At 37.3% G+C, this 22959-nt stretch overlaps 1 protein-coding gene across 4 annotated transcripts in view; it reads right to left on the bottom strand.

The window, feature by feature from the left end:
• Positions 1-22959, bottom strand: part of ATP2C1 (ATPase secretory pathway Ca2+ transporting 1) — a 168471-nt gene that overhangs the window by 15520 nt on the left and 129992 nt on the right. For 2 of the 4 annotated variants that reach the window (XR_004677352.1, XR_004677353.1), the window contains exons 17-26: positions 18649-18805; positions 15049-15219; positions 13692-13789; positions 8928-8978; positions 7834-8000; positions 6189-6257; positions 5426-5542; positions 4442-4589; positions 3820-3915; positions 446-540 (exon numbers count right to left, since the gene is read on the bottom strand). Coding sequence is in view for 2 of the 4 variants with exons in the window: in XM_034994570.1 (XP_034850461.1) it covers positions 416-540; positions 2323-2464; positions 3820-3915; positions 4442-4589; positions 5426-5542; positions 6189-6257; positions 7834-8000; positions 8928-8978; positions 13692-13789; positions 15049-15219; positions 18649-18805 (1341 nt within the window). In the remaining 2 variants the exon portion in view is untranslated. Of the gene's footprint in view, positions 1-415; positions 541-2322; positions 2465-3819; positions 3916-4441; positions 4590-5425; positions 5543-6188; positions 6258-7833; positions 8001-8927; positions 8979-13691; positions 13790-15048; positions 15220-18648; positions 18806-22959 lie in introns of all 4 variants that reach the window. The other 2 variants (XM_034994570.1, XM_034994574.1) reach the window with 2 other exon arrangements.

The following is a 22959-nucleotide window of genomic DNA, read 5'->3' as shown; positions in this document are numbered from 1 at the left end:
TAGTAAGAAAGCCCCACCACCATAAATAGTACAATATTTAAAAATTAAAAAAAAATTAATATCTATCTAAGATAGATAGTGTAGTTGTATTGTTAGGCCTCTTTAAGTGCAGAAGGTGGTTCAGGTTTTGCTTTTTTTTTTTTAATTAAATAACTGCCCATATGCTTTATAAAGTTCCACTCAATTTCAAAAGCCAATTTAAATCAAGAAATATGTTATCAAAGTTGCATAATTTCATTTGGGACTGCCAGCAGGTTAAAGTCTCAAATCAAGTCTTTAACATAACACTCATTTCTAGTCAATGAAAAGTTTAAAAGTTCTCAAATCTTCATTATCCTCTTGAACTTGCCCTTCTAAATGATCCTCAGACTGCAATTCCTAGTTTGCAAATAAAAGAATGCAATATGCATCATACTTCAAGAAAAGACGACGATGTCGAACTAACATGCTTCTGGATCTTTTCCCTGCTCCTCTCAACCTTCTTTATAATTTCGGCTACTATGCACACTGAGGAGGTGAGACCCACAAGAAACAGCAGATCTGCAAGAGAAAATAAGTTGCATTTTATAATTCTTTGAAACAGTTGCAAAGCTTAAAGCTTATATTTTTCTAGCATCTCTTGGGGTTTTTTTTAAGATTTATTTTTTTTTTGACAGAGAGAGACACAGCGGGGGGAGTGGGAGAGGGAGAAGCAGGCTTCCTGCTGAGCAGGGAGTCCGATGTCGGGCTCGATCCCAGGACCCTGGGACCATGACCTGAGCCGAAGACAGATGCTTAACGACTGAGCCACCCAGATGCATTTTCCTAGCATCTTAACAGAGCTTTTAAAATACTCTTTTACAACCATTCCAGGAGGTACATAAAATCAGCCTCAGTTTAAAAAATGAGGAAAGTTAAGGGCAACCCTCTCGGGTCCCCTCTCTCTTCGGGAGCTTTATACTATGGCTCAATAAATTTTGCTTTGCTGCCCACTCAAAAAAAAAAAGAGGGAAGTAAGGCTCAAAAATGACTTATCTGAAGTCATACAGCTAGAAAAGGCAGTGCCAGAGAACTAGAACCCAAGTGCTCTGACTACTCTCCCTGAACCATAACCTCATAACCGTAACTATTAACAGCAACACAAACAAGAGGAGTTTTCTATTTAATAGATCAGTCTTTTTAATTTTAATTTGATTGTAAACTGCCTATCTAAAGATTATTTAGGAATTTCTATCTATTCCATTCGAGAGCCTAGAAGAACTCATCATTTAAAGACCATATCTTTGGGGTACCTGGGTGGCTCAGTCAGTTAAGCGTCCAACTCTTGGTTTCGGCTCAGGTTCTGATCTCATGGGTCGTGAGATCAAGCCCCATGTCAGGCTCCATGCTCAGTGGGAGTCTGCTTGGATATTCTCTCCCTTTGCCCCTTCCCCCACTTGTGTGCATGCACGCTCTCTCTCAAATAAATAAAACCTTTTTTTACAATTTAAAAATAAATAAAGACCATGTCTTTACAATAGTATCCACACTATCTCATTCTTACTCATTGCTTGAAAAATTGCAGCTGTCTCCTTAAGACCCCACTTTTTAAAAAGAGGAACAAGTGTAAATATGAAATTAAAAAACTGAAATTAAACTATTTCAACTTTAAGGTAAACTGTAACTCACAGCATAAAATACAGTGAGGCTGTATAACTTATTTTCACAAATACCCCAATTAACTTAAAAACACAAGAATTAAAAGTAGCATTGCCACAAAATACATCAGTCCTCACCCTTACACAGGAAGATTAATTTTTAAATGTATCATAATACATTTAATACATAGTATGTGAAAGAACAATGTCTATCTTCCATGTAATCTTAATGTATTTTCTGCTTTTAGGGTCAGGCTGTTATTTTGTAAAATAAGAATGCACAAATTAGCAAGTAAAAATATTGAAATATTAGTTTACTGAAATTGTAATTTTAAAGAAGAGCAACCTGGTTTTCAGTGAGCTTAAATCTAGTTTTTTCTTCATGTAAGACTGAAAAGTTATAGTTACTCTATAACACGTTTTCATTTGCTATAGTTTAGAATCAGCAACAACAATTTGACAGCTATAACCAAGAAAAAATATTGCAAGAAAAAAAAATTACAAAAAAATTTTAAAGCCTAGCATTAAGCAAGTGACCACCCCAGCAAACTTCTCCAAACGATAAAATAGAATACACTCCTTTTTCAAATCAACTCACTTTTTTATCTCACTTTTTAAAAGGAAATTTTTAGTAGAACAAATGCATTAGAAAATACAATAATTCATCTAAAATATATAAATTATAAAAAGATAACATTTTCTTTACCCAGTATACTTAGGCTCTCAGTCTGAAAAACTTTCTGAAGTGGAGGAAAGTAAATAACTAATAACTGTCCCATGATGGATCCAAGAACTGCGTAGCAAAACATTTTATTACTGCAGAGTCCAATCTCAAATACAGACTTGGTCTGTTGGCAGAGCAAAGAGTTCAATTACTATTCCTTGGTTACTGAAACAGCTTCTTTATTATCATAGTCATCTCCAATTTTTAATAAACTGGATTGAATGCCAAAATGGCAATACCATGAAATCTCTTAATGGTTTGACTATTATTTTGGAATAATTCAGACGGAATAAAGGTTCAATTTAAAGCAGCTTCTTTTTTTTTTAATTTATTTTTTGACAGAGAGAGAGAGAGCGAGAGAGGGAACACAAGCAGGGGGAGTGGGAGAGGGAGAAGCAGGCTTCCCGCCGAGCAGGGAGCCTGATGTGGGGCTCGATCCCAGGACCCTGGGATCATGACCTGAGCCGAATGCAGACGCTTAACAACTGAGCCACCAAGGCGCCCCTAAAGCAGTTTCTCTTTATCAAGAAAGCTTTCTCTACAAGAGTGATGCTACAATAACAACATCAACAAGAGACCACAGAATGAAAAGAAACTTTAGCATTTCAAAACACTGGAAACTTCATTTGTGTGTTTATTTTGCTAAATCATTTCTATCCATTAAGTTAGATAATCTAAAAGCCTTTCTTAAAGAATAGACCTAGTTCAGTGTGTACTAAAAATGTAAAATTGCCTTTCATAAAACAAAAAATGAATATTGTAGGCTCTCCAAAACTTAGTCTAAATTAACGACAATTCATTGACTTGGAAAGTTCCAGCATGCTAAATGGTAATAGATATAATTGAGGATTTATAAGGTGCTCTAGAATTGAAATGAAGAGTCAGGCCTCAGAATGGAACTACTTTTCAAGAACAATTGTGCTCTGAAAAGGTTCTACTAGGTTCTAGCCCACAGCCCATTAATTTTCTATGAAAACACTTCAATCAAGAAAAGGCAATCACACCTTAAGATACAACATGGGAAGAAAAGCAAATTTAAAATGTCCTAAGCTCTGACACACTGACAGAAATAATCAGAAACCATTAATATGCACAAAATTGTTCTTGTACTTCTAACAATACTTTCTTCTAAAATGAGACTAATACCAACTTAACAGAACCCATTTGTCCAATACTCTCAGATAATATTAACTTGAACCTATCTTAAAGCTACAGATGTAAGAGAATGGAAAGAAGAAAGACCAGGCGATGACACCTGTGATTTATTGGATCTTCTGGTCAAAGGTAAAGCTATTTGCCCAAATGCCCTATCCCCATTATGACACGTTTGTAGGTACACGTTTATAGGGAAGGCTGTATCTGGGGCTGTAATCTGTGATGACAAAATCAAGCAAAGCTAAAACCCCACAATCCTTGCCTACTTACAATCAGAGAGAACTCTATCAATTGAATCAGTCAGCTAAGATCACCTAAGCATACCTGGGATCTGGAACTTAGTGCATTGAACATATCGAAAAACACAAAGCATGTGAAGGTCATTGTCGTGTCTCGAGGTGTTATCACATTGTCTCGTAGCTATCAAGAAGAAAAATGATTATCAGTGGCTGAATTTAATGAACAAATACTGCATGCTTGTAAAAGGTTAACATTTTCTTTGCTTTAGAATAAAACAGCTTTAGCCTAAGACATAAAACATATAAGCTACGTAAATTTCCTATACGCCATTTAAGTAAGTCACTAATGAATAGCTATAATCTAAATAAAGTAGTCTTCTCACACACCATATATTGGATATTAAAACAACTTTCTTTTCTGATGAAATAAAGTAGCAATAGACTCAGATTTTCTAATTACTCCCCAAATATGAATATTAATATATTAATTTTTATTGTGCTGATATCTTTGCAGATTTAAACTATTCTAATAAATGAATCAGCAATTCTTCTAACCCATAAAGACTGAAATCAAACTATTTTTAAATGTTTTTATTATCATATTTTCCAATGAGCTCTCCTAACTTTCCAAGCTTCCATGTAACACACCAAAATAACTGGGTCATACAGAATGCATGCTATTAAGGCAGCTTATGCAGTGACTATACCTCCCGCCAGAAGACAAACAAAGTTCCACAAACAATGATTATTGATGAAACAAGTATTTTAAGTATCAGGTTTTTGGTCAAAATGCTGTCCTTCCAGTTGCGTGGAGGTTTACGAATGACATCTTTATCCACTGGCTCTACTCCAAGGCTTCAAAACAAATAGAAAAGTGAATTACTTTAAAGTTTTAAGGTTTGGATTTGTTACTTTTACAATCTCATTAACCTCAATTATCCAGGAAATTAAATGCTTTCTTATGGAAACAAAATGCTGAATCCTAAAGAAAAGGTTGGCTATAAATACTCGAAAATAACCATGGATTTTATTACTCTCCCCTTGTTACTCCTACTTGGCATAGTTTGATGGGAGACTGATAGTCAAATTGAAAAAAATTGTCCAATTTCATTTACATGTAAGTTTACTTATTTCAAATATGGCCTGAAATAGTAACCTACTGAGTAAACTCTGAAATACCTTTCATGCAAGGAGGTTTTGACTAGGATGATTTGTTATAATGACCATTGACATATATCACTCAATTACTCTTTCTGCTGGAAAGCAACATCTGTGGCCCATTACAGAAGAAAATACTTAGATGCTTAGATCCTCCAATACTTTCCCAAAGTCTCTAAAATTGACAACAGAACCCAGATAATAAAACTAAACTCAGGATTTCTCCATTACATCCCATTCTTAGAGACAAAAGCTTATTTCCTGAGGACAGGGACTGCACCTATTCATTCCCTCATCTGTTCTCAACTTATGAATGAGCATCTAACATAACGTAAAAGCTTAGATCTATGACACGTGAAAAAACACCCAAAGAGCATAAATGATATACACAGCCATCACACAATTTATAACAAACATGTCGCTGCATGAATAGATTTCTAGTGCTATCCATGAATGAAATCATAAAACTTAATCATCAAGATATCACACTTTCTTTGTCCTTCTACTAGTTTATGGATAAAAAAAACTCTTACCTCTGAGCTGGAGGTCCATCCATAATTATATTGATCCACAAAATCTGCATGGCATTGAGAGGATTAGGAAAGTTCATTAATGTAGCCAATGAGATTAAAGTTAATGCTGCTATACTCCTGTTGAAAAAAAGATAATGTATCTTTTATATAATTCTTACTACTTTTATATATTATAATTCTTACTACTTTTATGATATCACTTCTTTAGCATTTGAAAATCTCATTTTACTACTGTGCTTTTAAAGGAAGTCTGTATTTATGAGTATCTATGCTTCATTTGTGTGAAAATTTTGACGCTAAAAGTTAAACTTTATAATCCGTAGCATTTAAATAAAGGATTTCAAGATGTTTAGATAACAACAAACAGAGGAAGGTTTTAAAAACTGAGTTCAGAATAGCTGTTACTACATAACAGTTAACAGTTTCAACAATATTTTGGCAAATGTTTTTTGACTACAGAAAAGCCCTTCTACTTTTGGAAAAAGACACCAAGGAAACACACTAAGATCTGACACTCCTTCCTTAGTTATTTCTGGAGCTAGTAAATAAACCACAAACATTTATATATTTTGATGATGATACAGACATCATCTCCTTATCATGCCATTTTTAATTTTAGGATAGAATTAATTTTCATTATGGAAAACTAACATGAACAACATTCAGAAATAGAGCTCAGAAGCTTCTAAGCATTCTGCTTGAATTCTATTTCTCATATAATTTATCTATAAGACCCATGGTGACAAACTTCTTACAAACTTACGTGCTCAGTTGGAATCTAACAAAATTTTTAATGTTATTATAAATCCCTTTACCCTCTTCAATTGCAGACCTGAAATTTAAAAAAAAATTAAATGAGAAATATTATCACACAAAAATAAAGATCTATCCTATAACACTGTAGAGCTAATTCTGAAAACAAATTTCCAACTGATATAACATATACATCACTAAAAGAATCTATTATTTTCTTAACATAATTAAGATTAGAAAAAAATACAAAAACATTCTGGTATGGAATGAAAGCCAAGCCTGTGAAGCTCTATCTGAACTAATTTCATTACACTATATTAAAATTCTTAAAGATATTTCAACATTAAAATCATACACTGTCTTTCTACACAACAGATAATACTACACATTTATAATACTAAAATAATGATCTTCTTTACCCCTCCAATTTTCTTTTTCTAAAAGGTACAAAATGCATGCATGGTAAGGGGTTAAATTAATGTATGTCAGGAATTAAATGGTAATAAGATATATATGAGCTCTGGAGTTTAAGCTATCTATTGCTTAACACTACAATCAGATATGTGCTGTAGCAGAATTACATAAAGAATATGGTTTACAAAAATTCATTTAAATTCTCATCTGGGGGACCTGAGTGGCTCAGTCGGTTATGCATCTGCCTTCAGCTCAGGTCATAAACCCAGAGTCCTGGAATCGAGTCCTGGGATCGAGTCCGGGGGGCAGGCTCCTTGCTCAGCAGGGAGTTTGCTTCTCCCCCTCCCTCTGCCCCTCCCTGCTGCTCATGCTCTCTCTCTCTCTCAAACAAATAAATAAAATCTTTAAAAAATAAATTCTCATCTGGTTGAATCTAGAAAATATGTGTTTTTTAAACAACTTCCCCTTTCTTTCAAGATTTCTATATAATTCTAAGAATGGAAAGCAAAAAACTTATATGCCTACAAGACCATGGCAATTCTGAGTCCTGAGCTCCCACATGCTCCACTTTAGGCCACCATGGGTTAATGAAGTATGCCAGGCATGTAATCAGCATGAGTCACTGAACTGAGGAAGACCCAGGTTATCAGACACGTGCTTATCAAATAACAAGATTCAAGTGACCCCCCACCTGAACTACTACTGACATGACCATGTAATCACAGAAGAATCTTACATCAATCAGAAACAGTGGCGGAAGGAGACAAAGCTATTTAAACTTAGTAGCTTGTATCACTGACAGCATGGACAATTACAGACATAAGGAAATACATAGTATGGATGGAAACTTGACTATTTTTATACTTACTGTAAGGCCATGCACATGCATATTTCTGATAGCCTGAGTTCAACTAGAATAAAGGCCCCATGAAGGTTTACTGCTGTACCACTCCACTGGTGGCCAGAAAAATGTGACATCTGGCTGCACTCGGTAAATATTTGTTAAATGAATGACTTTGCCATTTATTATGTCCTTTCCATACAAATAATATTCTCCAAAACTACATGGTAGGCCATAAATAAGATTAATTAATTCTGGTAAAATAGTTTAGTTCATCCACTGCTAAATATCCTAATACACTGAATATCCCAATTCTTTTCCAGTTGAACTGTCTGGAGATGGGGTGCAGAAGAAGACAGGAAAAGATTCTCTGATGTACATTCACTGAAACAAAACTTACATTATGGTTTGGAAATCATCATCCACGAGGATCATGTCTGCTGCCTCTTTGCAAACATCTGTGCCAGTCTGACCCATTGCAACTCCAATGTCTGCAGCCTTCAGAGCAACTGCATCATTGACTCCATCTCCCGTCATGGCTACAACCGACCCATTCTTTTGTAGAGACTGGAATGGGGGAAAAGGGGATTCTGGTAAAAATATTGCTTCCACAAAGATAAGGGGATAAACAACTCCTCTCTATTTTTTTTTCACATAATAAAGATTGGAAAGAATACAGACCACTGATTTTGCAACAAACTTCAATATATGGAGGTCTTAAGATAAAGCTTAGAAAAAGTTGCTATTAATATTCTCATGTGTAAGAGCTATGTCTAAAGACTGATCTCGAGTTAATTATACAGTAGCTCTCAGGGGCAATTTTGCTTTGTAGGGGACATCAGGCAATGTCTGGCGATATTTTTTATTATTATGACTTCGGGAATGCTACTGGCATCTAGAGGGTAGGGGTCAGGGATGCTGCTAAACATCCTACAACACATAGGACAGCCCCTCACAACAAAGAATCCAGTCCAAAATGTCAAAATGTCAATAGTTGTGAAGGTTGAGAAACTCTAAACTAATACAATGGAGGACTACTGTGATTAAGCCCTTTAACTAATGGATACTACATCAGTTGCTTTGTATATATTTAACTGATTAATATAAATAACCAAAACCTTTGAAATACTGTTCCCACTCTCATAACATTTCCTTTTCTTGCTGTATTTACTCAGTTTCTAAGCAATTACTGCTATTTACACTGGGATGATTTGGTTATGGACTCCTGTCAGAACATATGTCTACACTGTTTAATTGTTTAAAGAAGGTTGTGTTGCAGATACCTCATTAACGTTTTCTTCTACATCTTCCTTTGCTAACTAAATTCTCTATTAATACTTCCATGTAAAGTTCTATAAAAAAAAAATCTCTTTTGCTTCACAATACTTCCGACTTTAATATTACATCAATATTCCTAGTAATGTAAGCATAATGAAAGACGTAAAGTAGCATTTTGGAGACAGAGATAAAACAATGTGAATCTTAAAGACCCACCTTAATAATTTTCATCTTGTGCCTCGGACTAGCTCTGTAAAATACTGCAACCTGTTAAAATACAGGATACACTAAAAATCTTCAACAATAAGAAATATCAGAATAACCCATGCACTTGTAACAATAATTTTTTAAATTACTGTACTTACTTTGTAGAGATCAAGTTTAAGCAATATACCATGTGTCTGTTAAGATATTCATTTGACATGGTCACTTCAAACTTTCCAGTGGTACCACAGGAAATACACAATCTAAACATGTTATCCAATTTATGCCATTATGTTTAAGTTCTGAAGAGAAAACAGCCTTATTCTTGAAATGTTTCAGAGACAGAGAAAGGAAAAACTCTCTTGCATCTATTTCTTCATTACACTGGCAAACAACAAAAATGGCCTCTCCCTTTGTTCTGTCTTCAGGAAAGATAAAGAGCTGCTTCTCAATGTCTGTAGAACCTTTTTATTGTTGTTTTTAAAGAGTGTTAACTGTCTGTTCCTTCTCTTTTAATATTCGTGTTAATTCTTTAGATTCTCTTCTACTGTATCTCCAACAGTTTATATGATTTATCTCTCCAAACCATGCATTTAATCCCCTTTTCTGATCCCATCTCCTGGTCTCCTAATACCCCTTCACTGTGCCCCAAAGGCAGGCATCTACAACATCCCCTGTATCCTCCACTTTTCCACATTGTTCTAACCTCATTTTTCACAAACCAAGGCCATCCCTACAGTCCTTCACATAGTACCACCACCAGGAGAGCCTAGACAGGGGTAGGTGACCTTGATTCTCCTTTCTTTATTCACAAAACCCCAGTTTTGAATGTCACATGAGACCAGACTTCCCACTAACTATAGGCATTCATTCACTGCTCTAGGTCACTTCCCCACATTTCACAAAATTTTTTTCAGATTTTTTTAAACGAATGTGACATTGTATTAGTTTCATGTGTACAACAGAGTGATTCAACAGTTTTGTACATTACACAATGTTCACCATGATATGTGTAGTTACCATCTGTCACCATACAACATTATTATAATACTATTGACTATTTTCTTTATGCTGTACTTTACATCCCTGTGACTTATTTAATTTCCTCCTCACTGTCACTCTTTCCAACAACACTTCTAAGTCATGGTGATTTTAGTATCTGCATAATACATCATTCTCTTCTCTACTGTCCTAGAGGATGAGTTCATGCTAAGTTTTCTCTCCTCATACTTTCAATTTATCCCCATTTCCAACCTCAGTCCCAGCTGACAACCTTGCTTCCCACTTCAAAGAAAACAGAAGAAGACGAGAACTTCCATAATTCCCACCAACCAGTACCTGTATCCAAGCACAATCCTTGCCTTCTCTCCTTTTATTACAGATGAACTGAATATGCTCCTAGTGCAGGTCAAATATTCCACCTTTGGACCTATTTAAGATCATTGCTCCAGAAATTCTCCCCTCTCTTATATCAAAATCTTTTCCTTGCTGATGCATCTTTCCCAACAGTATATAACATGCTGTGATTTTTTCCATTTAAATAAAAACAAAACTAAAAATTTCCCTTCTCATTTTGGCTGCCACCCTACTTTTCCCCTTCTCTTCATAGCAAAACTCCTCTGTACTTGCAGTCTCCCATTTCTCTCTTCTTTCTTGAATCCATCCCCACCACTGCCCTGAAACCCCTATTCAAGATTACCAAAGACCACCCACATTGCTAACACCAATGGTCATTTCTCTTCTGACTTAACCTCTCAGCAGCACCCTAACAGAGCTGGCAATTCCCTCCTCCTGAAACACTTTCTTTGCTTGACTTCCATGACCACCCTATACTCTTTTGGTCTTCCTTCCTCCTACCTTTCTGGCTGCTCCTCTTGTAGAGGTTCTTCCCGACCTCCCTGAAGTCTGAATGCTGAAATATTCCACAACTTAGTTCTTAAAGGTCCCTCTATAAGAGGTCTAAGAATCCCCTACTTCTCCCTAGGTGATCTCATCCAGCCTTACAGATTTAGATTTTATTGTTATGCATTTTTGTCTCCAGCCCCAATATCTCTTCTAAAATCCAGACCAATGAAATTAATCCACCTACCTATTCCACATTTCCTCTTGGATGTCTCATCTAAGACTTAAAAATATCACAAAGTGAACCCATTATTTCCAAAAATACATGCTCCTTCATATCCTCTGCTAATGGTAAGCACATCCTCGTAGTCACTCAGGCTCTAAATTTGGGGAGTCATCCTTGATTCCTCCTTTTCTCTCAGAAGCCACAAGAAGCTTAACAGCAAATCTCATTGGCTCCAACCTCAAATAAATCCAGAATTCAACCACCTTCCTCTAAGCCCAATGCCAACACTCTGGGCCAATACCTGAACTGATTTATTTCTGCCCTTGCCTCCTGCAGTCTCTTCTCAACACAGTGACCATAATGAAACTATTAAAATAGAAGTCAGATCACATCCATCCTCTGCTCAAAACCCTCCAATGACTTCCTATCTCCCTCAGAATGAATGCCAAAGTCTGTTACTACCTACCAAGTCCTGCATGAACTGCATGCCCCTTCCTCCTCATTAGTTACCCGAACTACACCTACACCAGCCTCCTCATTGTTCCTGAAACATGCCATGCACACTCACCTTAAAGTCTTTGCCTTTGTGTTCCCTTGGTCTGGAGTGCTCTTTTCTCAGATATGATATGGCCTGCCAGTGAGGCCTTTCCTAGTCATGTTATCTAAAAATTTCAATCTACCTCTTCAATCATTCCACTCTCTCTTCTCTGCTTTTGTTGGTGCTCATTAGCACTTATCTGACATAATGTACATATTTACTTATCTTAGACTATAAGTTCCATTGAAGGCAGAGATTTTTGTGCTATACCTTCAGTCTTCCATAAATACATACAAAATGAATTAATAAATCATTGAACGACTCTTAGTACCATCATATAGACTGTTCTGAGGCTCCTTCCCAATTTTAATAAAGGTCTAAAACAAATGAGGATTATTTTCTTAAGCAAAAGACTCAATTTAACTGCAATATCACATTATTACATATGCCCAGGTCCTCTAGGTACTATGAATCACATAATTCGTATTTGGAGAATATACTTCCTCTAAAAAAAGTTCAAAAATTCACTCAGACTCTTTAGTGTGTCTTTAAAAAGGACTAAACTACATATGCACTGAAAGTATACTAGTTGTCTTCTAAGTGAAAATTCTACATTACTGCAGAAATTAATCATGTAGCACACAGTGCTAAAGTACAAGAGTGTTTAGCAAAGACTGCGGATTTTACAGAATATTTAAATAAAAGGCTAACTACCAATATACTCAGGTTGAACAGAGTAAAATTTTGCCTTTGTTCCACTGCAGATCATTTGAAACACTGCAAATCATTCCATTATAGTCACTGAAGGTTATCACTGACAATGGCAGTGAAGATGCCAACTGTTGGACTGAAAGCGTATTTCTTTTGTAAAGGAACAAATTACTTGACATGCATCCATATACCTACCATTTGATGTAAGATTTTTAGCGTTTCAAAGCTTTGGTGGCAGCTCAAAAATTAGAGCAGCAGTTTTGAGACTAAGGAGATCTCAATGCAAAACTGAAGACTCACTTGATGTTTTGCATGTGGTACAGAGTAAAATCTGTTCTTAAAGCATCAGAAGGGTAGGTCAATCTTTTTAGTTGACTAAAAACACTAAATTTAGTGACACAAAATTATGGCCTAAAGAAATGAGATTTAAAACAAACAAAAAAACAGAAAGGACTAAAGATTGAGCTACATCACTGTATCACAGTGAGAGTTAGGATTAAACTTGGGGGTAACTGAATTTCCTCTATTCATAATCTTTTCACCTTTATCATGTTTCTCTACCTAGAAAAAAAGAATATATTGATTAAAGGTAAAAGCACACAATAAAATCTCTGTAGTTTGGGAGCAAGAGGGGAGAGGACAGAATGAAGACAGGATGGTAAAAGGACAGTGAAAAAAGAAGTAGAACTTTGTCAGAAAAGGAGAGTGTTTAGGGAATAACATGGGAAAGATGAGAATCATCAAAAGGAGGGAGAAAAATCTATGTATTTGTCTCTTATCATGCCTTCTTTTCAGTGTCATATTTGTGGTTAGCACTCAGAGTTCTGATAGACAAGGGTGTTAAAAAGAAGAAAACAGGAAAATATTAAAGGAGAGGTTAATGAAAAACGTTCCTGGCATTAAAATAACCTGCTGGGCGCCTGGGTGGCTCAGTTGGTTAAGCGACTGCCTTCGGCTCAGGTCATGATCCTGGAGTCCCTGGATCGAGTCCCGCATCGGGCTCCCTGCTCGGCAGGGAGTCTGCTTCTCCCTCTGACCCTCCCCCCTCTCATGTGCTCTCTCTCTCATTCTCTCTCTCAAATAAATAAATAAAATCTTTAAAAAAAATAAATAAATAAAATAAAATAAAATAAAATAAAATAACCTGCTACAGTTTCCCCAATCTTCCAGGAAAGATAATAAGATACCTGATACATTTCAGGGGAAAAAAAAAAAAATAGGTGACTTAAATAAAATATTTACAACCAACCAAAAATTAAACAGCACACAGACTGGGATTAAATTATAGAGATTTGGTTAATAGGTTTGGTAGAAATACAATTGGAGGTACTACTATAAAAAAATAAAGAAGAAAACAGAAGGTCCACTTTTATCACTAGGAATATAGGACACACTGGAAGAATTCATAAACACTTAGAATAAGGCCTTTCCATCTAAAAGGCTTTAAGTTTAGGCCTACCTTTGGTACTATTTGTGAAAGCTGCTGGACATCCATTGCATCTATTTCTTCTCCTGAGACTGACTGGGAAGTTTTGGAATACAATCCCAGACGACTAGCTAAAGTGAAATGGGAGAGAAAACATAATTGAACAAATTAGTTTTGCTTGCTAGGCCAGTCAACATAATGCTCACTTAATATGATTTGTTATCCATTCTTAAGTACAAAATGTCTTTATACCAAGAGATCACAAGACAAATTACTAGTAAGACAAACCTATTTGAATTAATAAAAATTCTGGGGTTTTCTGTTTATTTTTGTTTAAATTTAAGAATAAAGAGTTTTCACAATTTAACCCACCACCATACCTAAGAACTGATATAGGGCCAATCAGGTCTTGCTTAGTAGCTCAATTTTAATAAAGATCAGAATTCATTTTAAGTAAAGAATCTAAAGCCAGACAAAACAGTGGTGGATCTGTGGTAATCATGTAGTTATATGTAAAAGAAAACAGATGTTGAAAAGCTTTTCTAGGTATAATCTTCCCAACGTTATGTTTCTGGTGACATATTCTTCTTAGATAACATAAAGTGTGAAACTCCTATCCGTCTCTCCGCACAGTAATAAAATCAGAATTAATGGACTTTAGTAAACTGTTTATCAGTATGAATCACAGTTCACAACAGTTTATAAACTCCAGATTACCTTTTGGTGCCCTTTTTTCCCATAAATATATTGGGGGGGGGGGGTCTGCAGAGGGAAAAGGAGAATGAGAATCCCAAGCAGGCTCCATGCCCAGCACAGAGCCTGATGTGGGGCTCAATCCCATCACCCTGAGATCATGACCTGACCCAAAATCAAGAGTCAGATGCCTAACCAACTGAGCCACCCAGGAGTCTCTCCTGTTATATTCCTTAGGGTATTCTTAAATGGCATTCAAACAACATAAGCATATACGTGATGTAATAACAGAATATAGACACAAGCTATTTTCTTCCAAATCAGGTACAAATCAAAGTCTGCTTTGAAAATTATCCTCAAGTTTAAAGGGAAAACTAAATTTCATGTTTCATGTGTATAATCTAGTGCTTTTATCCAATAGCATAGTGGATTATGAGGTTAAAAATAATCAACTATTCTTCTGTGAATAAAACATGTGATTTCCTAATAGTTTAGTTATGTATTTTCAATTAATAGAACTACTTTTTAACCTAAAATAAATTTTTACCCACATTTTTATATACAGTATGAATAAAAGAGTCCATTTTAATTGTATAATGTCAATATTATACGTATACATTTTATATCTAATGGTTCAAAGCTATGCACTGCAATTAATTTAAAACTATTAAAGGGGGGGGGACCAGCCTAGTTATACCGATTGCAACTGCAGTCTCCTGTGAGTCTCCAGTAATCATTTTTATCGATACTCCTGAGGCAATGAGTGTTGTAACAGCTTCTTTCACACCAGTTCTAGGAGGATCAATGATTCCCACCAGGCCAAGAAATGTCAGCTGTCCCAGTTCAGGACCAGAAGCTAAAGCAAGAACTGAGGAAATAATAAAATCCAAAAAAAGAAAACGTAAGTCACAAAAGCATTACAGCATTACAGGTTACTTGACAAAAGCTAGAGACAAAGAATCACTTAAGACTATAATGTCATTGTAGTTAGGATATAATCATTATATATAAAAATGTATTATATGTTAAGACATTAGTTTAATGGTTCTAATATGGGATTGCTGAAAGCTATTAAAAATTAAAAGGAATAAGACTAAAGAATTGTTAAGCAGAGAAGGCAAGTAAGGAGTGAATAAAGAATGTTTTTACAACGTGACTACACGCAGCTCTTCTAAACATCAACTATTAGCTCTTTAGAAAAAATAATTAGGTATTTGGAGAACTATGGGTTTGTTGAGCTTTGAAAGTCAGTTTTAAACAGACACCTCTGAAGGGGGTTGCTACGAATGTATCTTCATCTTTCCATTTTATAGGTCTCCAGAACAATTCAATAGCTTGAAGAGAAGGCTATATTGATTAATTATACACGACATGTAACAATTTTGTACATGACAAACCCTGGGAGGTAAATTAATCTGTAAAGTTACTGCACAACCATTAGTAACAGTAATTTGGATTCTTTTACTCTTTTCATAACATTAATAAGTATTTCTTATTTGTAACTTTGGTTCTCTAATAATATCTAACACCACCGTATCATTATTGGGAGTTTCCCATCATCCTCGAGCACTTAAGATATAACACAAAATACTGTTCATTTCCAAATATCATTTAACTTATTCTCAGAATTCGGAACTTCTGATAACTACCTAATGAGTTAAAGGGATGTGTGTCCATCTGGAATATTATTGGACTGAACAATTTACCAGAGAAAACACAAAAAAGCACACTAACTAAATATATGTATCTCATGGAGAAACTGAAAAGTCATAACCAGATTATAAGCAATATCCATTCTTATTCAAGCAGAAGGTTTGAAGGATTAAATATATTTGGAAAACCAAGGTTAGAGGCAAATGACTTCTATTTTCCCAATGTCAGAGTCATATACCTAACTATTTATGTAAATGTGAGCCCCAAAGGCTTTCATCCTGGAGAGAATGAGACACTTGATAGTCCCTGGTGTCAGAACAGAGAGAGGACTACAGAAAGGAATAGCGAGTATAAATTCGTGTGTCAGCAAACCCTAAGAAAGGGACAGCAGCTCCTGGCACCCTCAGTGGAGAGGTGGTAGTAGCCTAGAGTATCCTGTATGTATTTGTTTGCTTCCTTAGCACAAATGAAAATCTACTGCTACTGTCTGGGATAAGGTTAGGCAGACCTTTTTCATGAGGAGGGTCCCCGACTAAAACATAAAAACAAAACATACTCTAATTTCAAAATCAAGAATCATGTGTATTTAAGAAACTTATATTTTATAAGATGTAACCTAAGTACATATCAAGTTAAATCTGAAGTCTTTCTGTTCCCATTATGGTAACTTCAGGAGGAGGAAGAAAGTGGAGCTTAACCAAAGGAAAAGACATGAAGCAAGAAACAAATGACCAGAATGTTTCCCTAAAGCCCTGTGAAACAGGAGATTTTTATCCTCTACCAACTCTGGTCTATTTCACAATGTTACAACACCACACATACACAAACCTCCATGATCCTTCAGATGAAAAGAGTTAAAATAAGAAAGTGTGAAAACGGGGCGCCTGGGTGGCTCAGTCATTAAGCGTCTGCCTTCGGCTTAGATCATGATCCCAGGGTCCTGGGATCGAGCCCCACATCGGGCTCCCTGCTCAGCGGGGAGTCTGCTTCTCCCTCTCCCGCTCCCCCTGCTCCTGTTCCCTTTCTCTCACTGTGCCTCTGTCAAATAAATAAATAAAACCTTTATAAAAAAAGTGTGAAACCTCTGAAACTTCTTTAGCGTCTCTAAACCCAAGCCAACTTTGGACCCTCTTGCTGTGAACTGCTAAGAATAACAAAACTCTGCCTTCAAAGCTACAAGAATATCTTTCTAAACCTAGCTCATTATAAGAGCAGAAATTCTGTAGATCTATCCAAATGTGTTAAAACCACAGACAGCCCTTGCTTAAGTGAACCATGAATAAGGGGAGTATTTTTTATATTAAGTTGCTTCCTCCTCCCAGGATTGTGCTTGACTTCTATTCTGTAAAAATAATAAGATTAAGGAGGCCAACTCTTCCAATTTCCTTGAGAGAGACTACGTAAGTATATATATTCCCCACAAGCCAGATGACTATCCAGAAGGTAAAAACCAGGTATGGCCCCAACCCCTGCTTTTTCAATCCTACACATGCTGTCCCTAAGAGAAACAGCCTAATGTGTATGTGCATAGCAGACCCTCTCTCCACATCACTGTTCAGTCAGCAACACAGACATAAAGCAGAATCTGGACACTTCTTTCCTTTCTGGTGAATGACAAGGGAAGGAGATCAGCAGAAGAGCAACAAGTAAGCGATCACCTCAGTTTAAAGGACAAATTAGAGGCTTAAAACATTAATATTTAGGAAAGTACTTTAGATCTATTAATAAATAAGACAGTCCAGGGGCGCCTGGGTGGCTCAGTCGTTAAGCGTCTGCCTTCGGCTCAGGTCATGATCCCAGGGTCCTGGGATCGAGCCCCGCGTCGGGCTCCCTGCTCCGCGGGAAGCCTGCTTCTCCCTCTCCCACTCCCGCTGCTTGTGTTCCCTCTCTCGCTGTATCTCTCTCTGTCAAATAAATAAAATCTTTAAAAATAAATAAATAAATAAATAAGACAGTCCAAATGATGAAATAAGAAAGGAGTAATACCGTTTTACCTTCCTCCATTTCCCTTCTCACAAGAAAAACTTGTCTAAAATAAAATTTCTATCACCTACTCAGAGACCAATGCAGGTCTGTAAGAAATAGAAATTTCACATTTTGCTACATTCCTGACTTCTTGTGTTTTGGGGGCCAAACAGCCGACTAAAACATAACACTTCAGAAATGGCAGTATTCTACAAAGCCTGGGATAGAGTTGCACAGCTCAGATATGAAGCACGAAATCATCTAAAATTAAAGGGAGGCATCACTGAGGAGTGTGCAGGGATGGGTGAAATAGGTGAATGGGATAAAGAGGGACCAATTTCCACTTATAAAATAAAAAGGTCATGAGGATGAAAAGTACAGCATAGGGAATATATTGTAATAATGCTATATGGTGACAGACAGTGACCACACTATAAATGGTGAGCACAGAGCAATGTATAGACTTGTCAAATCAATATGTTGTATACCTGAAACTAATATAACATTGTATGTCAACTCTACTTCAATGAAACAAAGAAAGAAAGAAAGAAAGAGAAGAGAAGAGATGGAGGGAGGGAGGGAGGGAGGGAGGGAAAAGAACGGGAAGGGGAAGGAAAAGAAAGGAAAAGAAAAAAGCATTACCTTTCCACCCTAGGGGACTATGCTGAAATGGCCTTACCTCGAAGTCCTGCAGAGCCCATTCGTGCCTTCTCTTGTTGGTAGAGATCTCTCTGTTGCTGGGTAAGTGTCAAGGTTTGCCCTTTGCTGTAGTATGTAGTACAATACTTAATCACTTGTTCATAAGCACCCTTCATAAAACAAATCTCTGGTCCGTCCTAAAAAGAAAAAACAGCAAATAAATTCAAGTTAATTTCAACTTATACCTATCTGCCACTGGAGTCCAACAATACATGGCATGCATTTCTCATAATCCCCAGCGAAGTTACTCAAGCCTAAATAAGGCTTTGAGTGGCACTTGAACTCTGAAGATTAAAACCTCATTTGTGGAAGCTTTCTTTACCCTCTAGAGAACACAGCATCTACTTCCCACCCTCACCTCCACACACTGAAGGCAATGCTATACGAAGCCCTGGATTAGGCACTGTAAGGGGAGAGGCTTACAACCTAACAGGAAAAGGAAAGAGATCTATCATCAGCCCACAAGCAGTGGTTCAGGCTTTCCATTAGTTGCTATTATATGTACAAATGTATGTGATCTCATTTAATTCTCATAACCACCTTGCAATTATGGGTATCAGAACCTTTTACTTTTTACCCTAGCATTACACAAAAGCTTACAATGAAAAACTGCAGTTGCCTGCCCAAACTCTCTCACCTCTAGTCCTACTCCACAGAGCCAAACCAATTTTAATTCTTTTGGCTGTTCCTTGGTACTTATCTCCATGTTCTTAAATACATTTATACTGCTACTTTTTCACTGATCAGTTTCATACATCGTCTATTGTGACAGCTTGTAGTTTGGCCACTCCTACTACCCATTCCTCCCCTCCCCATTGTTACAATATAGTTAAAACAAAAGTTGCCAGTATTCTTTTTACTTTATGATTCCTCACTGCTGAACAAAGTACTAGTCACTAGAACAGTTCACAAGCATCCCACTTTTTTTTTTTTAATTTTTTTTGAAGATTTATTTATTTATTTATTTGACAGAGAGAGAGACAGGGAGAGAGGGAACACAAGCAGGGAGAGTGGGAGAGGGAGAAGCAGGCTTCCCGCTGAGCAGGGAGCCCAATGCGGGGAAGCATCCCACTTCTTGCAGGCACATAACAGGAATGTATTTCCCTGCCCTTCTCTCCCATTTTGAAGTCAGGCATGACTTGTTTTGGCTGATAAATATGAGCAGTACTGTGTCACTTCCAAATGAAAATAATGTGCTATTCCTCTGGCCCTGCTAGGGCACTGTGCACAGACTGAGATGCAGCTTCCATCTGCCTAGGTCCCCAAGTAACTGGTGAGCAGATATTAGAAGGTAGAGAGGCAAGAGGTAGGATGTTGATTCCATACCCTATATAAATCAAATATATTTATTTTCCTATTTATCTTTTAAAAAGTTTATAACTTCTTTTTTATTTATTTTGGTATTTTTTATATGATTAAATGAGCAAGTAAGCTATTCCTTCCACATTACTGAAGGTCTCTTTCTTGAGTCTTGTTCTCCTTTTCTTTCTAGTTTGAGTTGGTTGATTTGTAGGCCTACTCCATGACTCGTATCCAGGAACTTCTCTTCACCTCTATCCTGGGGATTCTTTGCACCATTCTCCAGGTTAGAACTCCAGGTTTTAAGTCTTCCTTTTCCTTATCTATTGTCTTATCTTGGAATAAAATATCTGCAAGTATCTAAGAAAAGCTGTGTGGGATACACATTTTGAGACTTGAAATATCTGAAAACAGGGCGCCTGGGTGGCTCAGTTGTTAAGCATCTGCCTTCGGCTCAGGTCATGATCCCAGGGTCCTGGGATCGAGCCCCACATCGGGCTCCCTGCTCTGCGGGAAGCCTGCTTCTCCCTCTCCCACTCCCCTGCTTGTGTTCCCTCTCTGTCAAAGAAATAAATAAATAATCTAAAAAAAAAAAATTTAAGAACATTCTTATTCTATCACCACATTTTTTAAGTTCAGCTGAGAATAAATTTCCTCTCAATTTGAAGACATTCTTCTATTATCTTCCAGCCTCCAGAGTCCAGTGTTACAACTGAAAAGCCTAAAGAAGCTACTTTAATTCCTAAACCTTTTATATGATCTTCCCCTTGCCTCCTCTCTGGCCCCCAAACCTGTGGAAGCTTTCAGAATTCTCCTTAAACACCCTCAAATTTCTTGATTATGGGCACTGTTGTGTTTATCTCTTTACCCCACCCTTCTTTAACATAACTCATTGTGCTGAGCAGCTGGTAGGCAATTTTACTCTAGAAGGTGAAGTCCTTCCTCTGAAACACTGTCTGGTGTTATTTGACAAAATCTTCCCATATTGGGGGCACCCAGGTGGCCCAGTCAGTTAAGTGGCCAACTCTTGGGTTTTGGTTTTGGCTCAGGTCGTGATCACAGGATTGAGCCCCGCATCAGGCTCCCCACTCACCAAGGGGTCTGCTTCCCCTCTCCCCCTCCCCTTCCTCCACTGCACTGCGTGCAAACTCAATCTCTCTCTCTCTCAAATAAATAAATAAATCTTAAAAAAAAAAAAAAACTTCCCGGGACACCTGGGTGGCTCAGTCGGTTAAGCGGCTGCCTTCGGCCAGGGTCATGATCCCAGTGTCCTGGGATCGAGTCTCACATCGGGCTCCTTGCTCAGCAGGAAGCCTGCTTCTCCCTCTCTCTCCCTCTGCTTGTGCTCTCTCTGTCAAGTAAATAAAATCTTTAAAAAAAAAAACTTCCCATTTTCTGGACTCTCTTCCTGTTACCACTATTAGATGGGTGGTAGCTGTCCTATTTATTTTCTGATTTTTGTACCTTATCTTTTATATTAAGCACCTCTTTGACCTTTTGTTTCACTTTCTGATAGATTCATTGACTTTATTTTAAAATGTTCTATTTAAGGTATTTTGTTGTCATTTTCTATGGTCTTTGGAAATTTTCTTCAGCATCCAACATTATCATTGTTTTGCTGAGACCACTTTCTCTGTTGGTTTGGTCTGTGCCTTTCCTACTGAAGACTTTTCCCAAGTATCTAGCAATTCCTGACTGTCCATTTATATTAAGACTGAAGAAATTAAAGGTCTAGAAGCTCCATGGGCATTGATAGGATTTATCAAATGATGGCCCTCACTGTAGGGTGATGAAATGATAACCAGCAGTCAGAAAACTCTACCAGTAAATGAAGAGTTTAGTTAAGAACACTCTGTACTGGGCACCTGGGTGGCTCAGTTGGCTGAGCATCTGCCTTCGGCTTAGGTCATGATCCCAGGGTTCTGGGATCAAGTCCCACACTGGGGTTCCTGCTCGGCAGGGAGTCTGGTTCTCCCTCTCCCTCTGCCCTTCCCCCAGGCTCCTGGTCTCTCTCTCTCTCACTCACTCTCTCTCTCAAATAAATGAATTAAAAAAAAAATACTCTGTACTAGGGGCACCTGGGTGGCTCAGTTAGTTTAGCATCAGACTCTTAATCTCAGCTCAGGTCCTGATCCCAGGATTGAGTTGGGGCCCTGGATTGGACTCCCACGCTGGGTATGGAGCCTACTTAAAAAAAAAAAAAAAAGAAAAGGAAGAAGGAAGGAGAAGGGAGGAGGGAGAGGGGGAAAGGGAAGAAGAGGAAGAAGAAGGAGGAGGAGAAGGAGGAGAAGAAGAAGAAGAAGAAGAAGAATACTCTGTACCATTGGGATCTCCCTGGGACCAGTCAGCTTCTCTACAACTCTTCAATCTTCTTACTTATAGAGTGAGGGCAGGGAGATACCTCTCTACAGGCATTCTAAGAAAGTGGAATTAAGGCTAGAGGCTTACCCTTCAGGACAATGACTTGACCTTAATCACTCTGTTTTCAGTGTAAGCCTTAATTCCGCCCTCCACTCTTGTCTACAAGATGAGATTTCTGATATTCTACAGGGTTAAAAAAGGGCTAATGATCTGGCCTCAAGAAACAGAAAAGGCACTTGGAGAATTTCAAACTGATCTCCTGTTTTTAGCTCTCTGCCTTAGTCCCCATCTTCACTCTGAGTCTTCTGTACTTTCTCTTTTTTATATTCTTTATGCATTGGTTGTCATTTTGGCAGGGTCCAGGGAGGAAGTATAAATAAATGTATACTGACATGCACAAATGAAAGTCTTTTTAAGACTATTTGAGCCCCTGGGATTATTTTTAAATTGGTAAATCTGTCACATCTGTGCCAGGCTGACCTCTTCTAGATCCTGAGTCAAATCAGTGGGTTTGGGTTTTGTTAGTTACATTGGCTGGTTTTATTTTGTAAGAGAAGCTCTTCAGATCAGTAAATGAGAAGAATAATCACACAAATCTTTTCAAACTTATATCCTGCTCACTACCCATACC

This window comes from Mirounga leonina, unplaced genomic scaffold (assembly GCF_011800145.1).
Source record: "Mirounga leonina isolate KUSES-001 unplaced genomic scaffold, KU_Mleo_1.0 Mir_115, whole genome shotgun sequence".
NCBI classification, from domain to species: domain Eukaryota; kingdom Metazoa; phylum Chordata; class Mammalia; order Carnivora; family Phocidae; genus Mirounga; species Mirounga leonina.
Note: the sequence above shows the minus strand (reverse complement) of the source record. Positions and strands in the feature narration are given on the sequence as shown.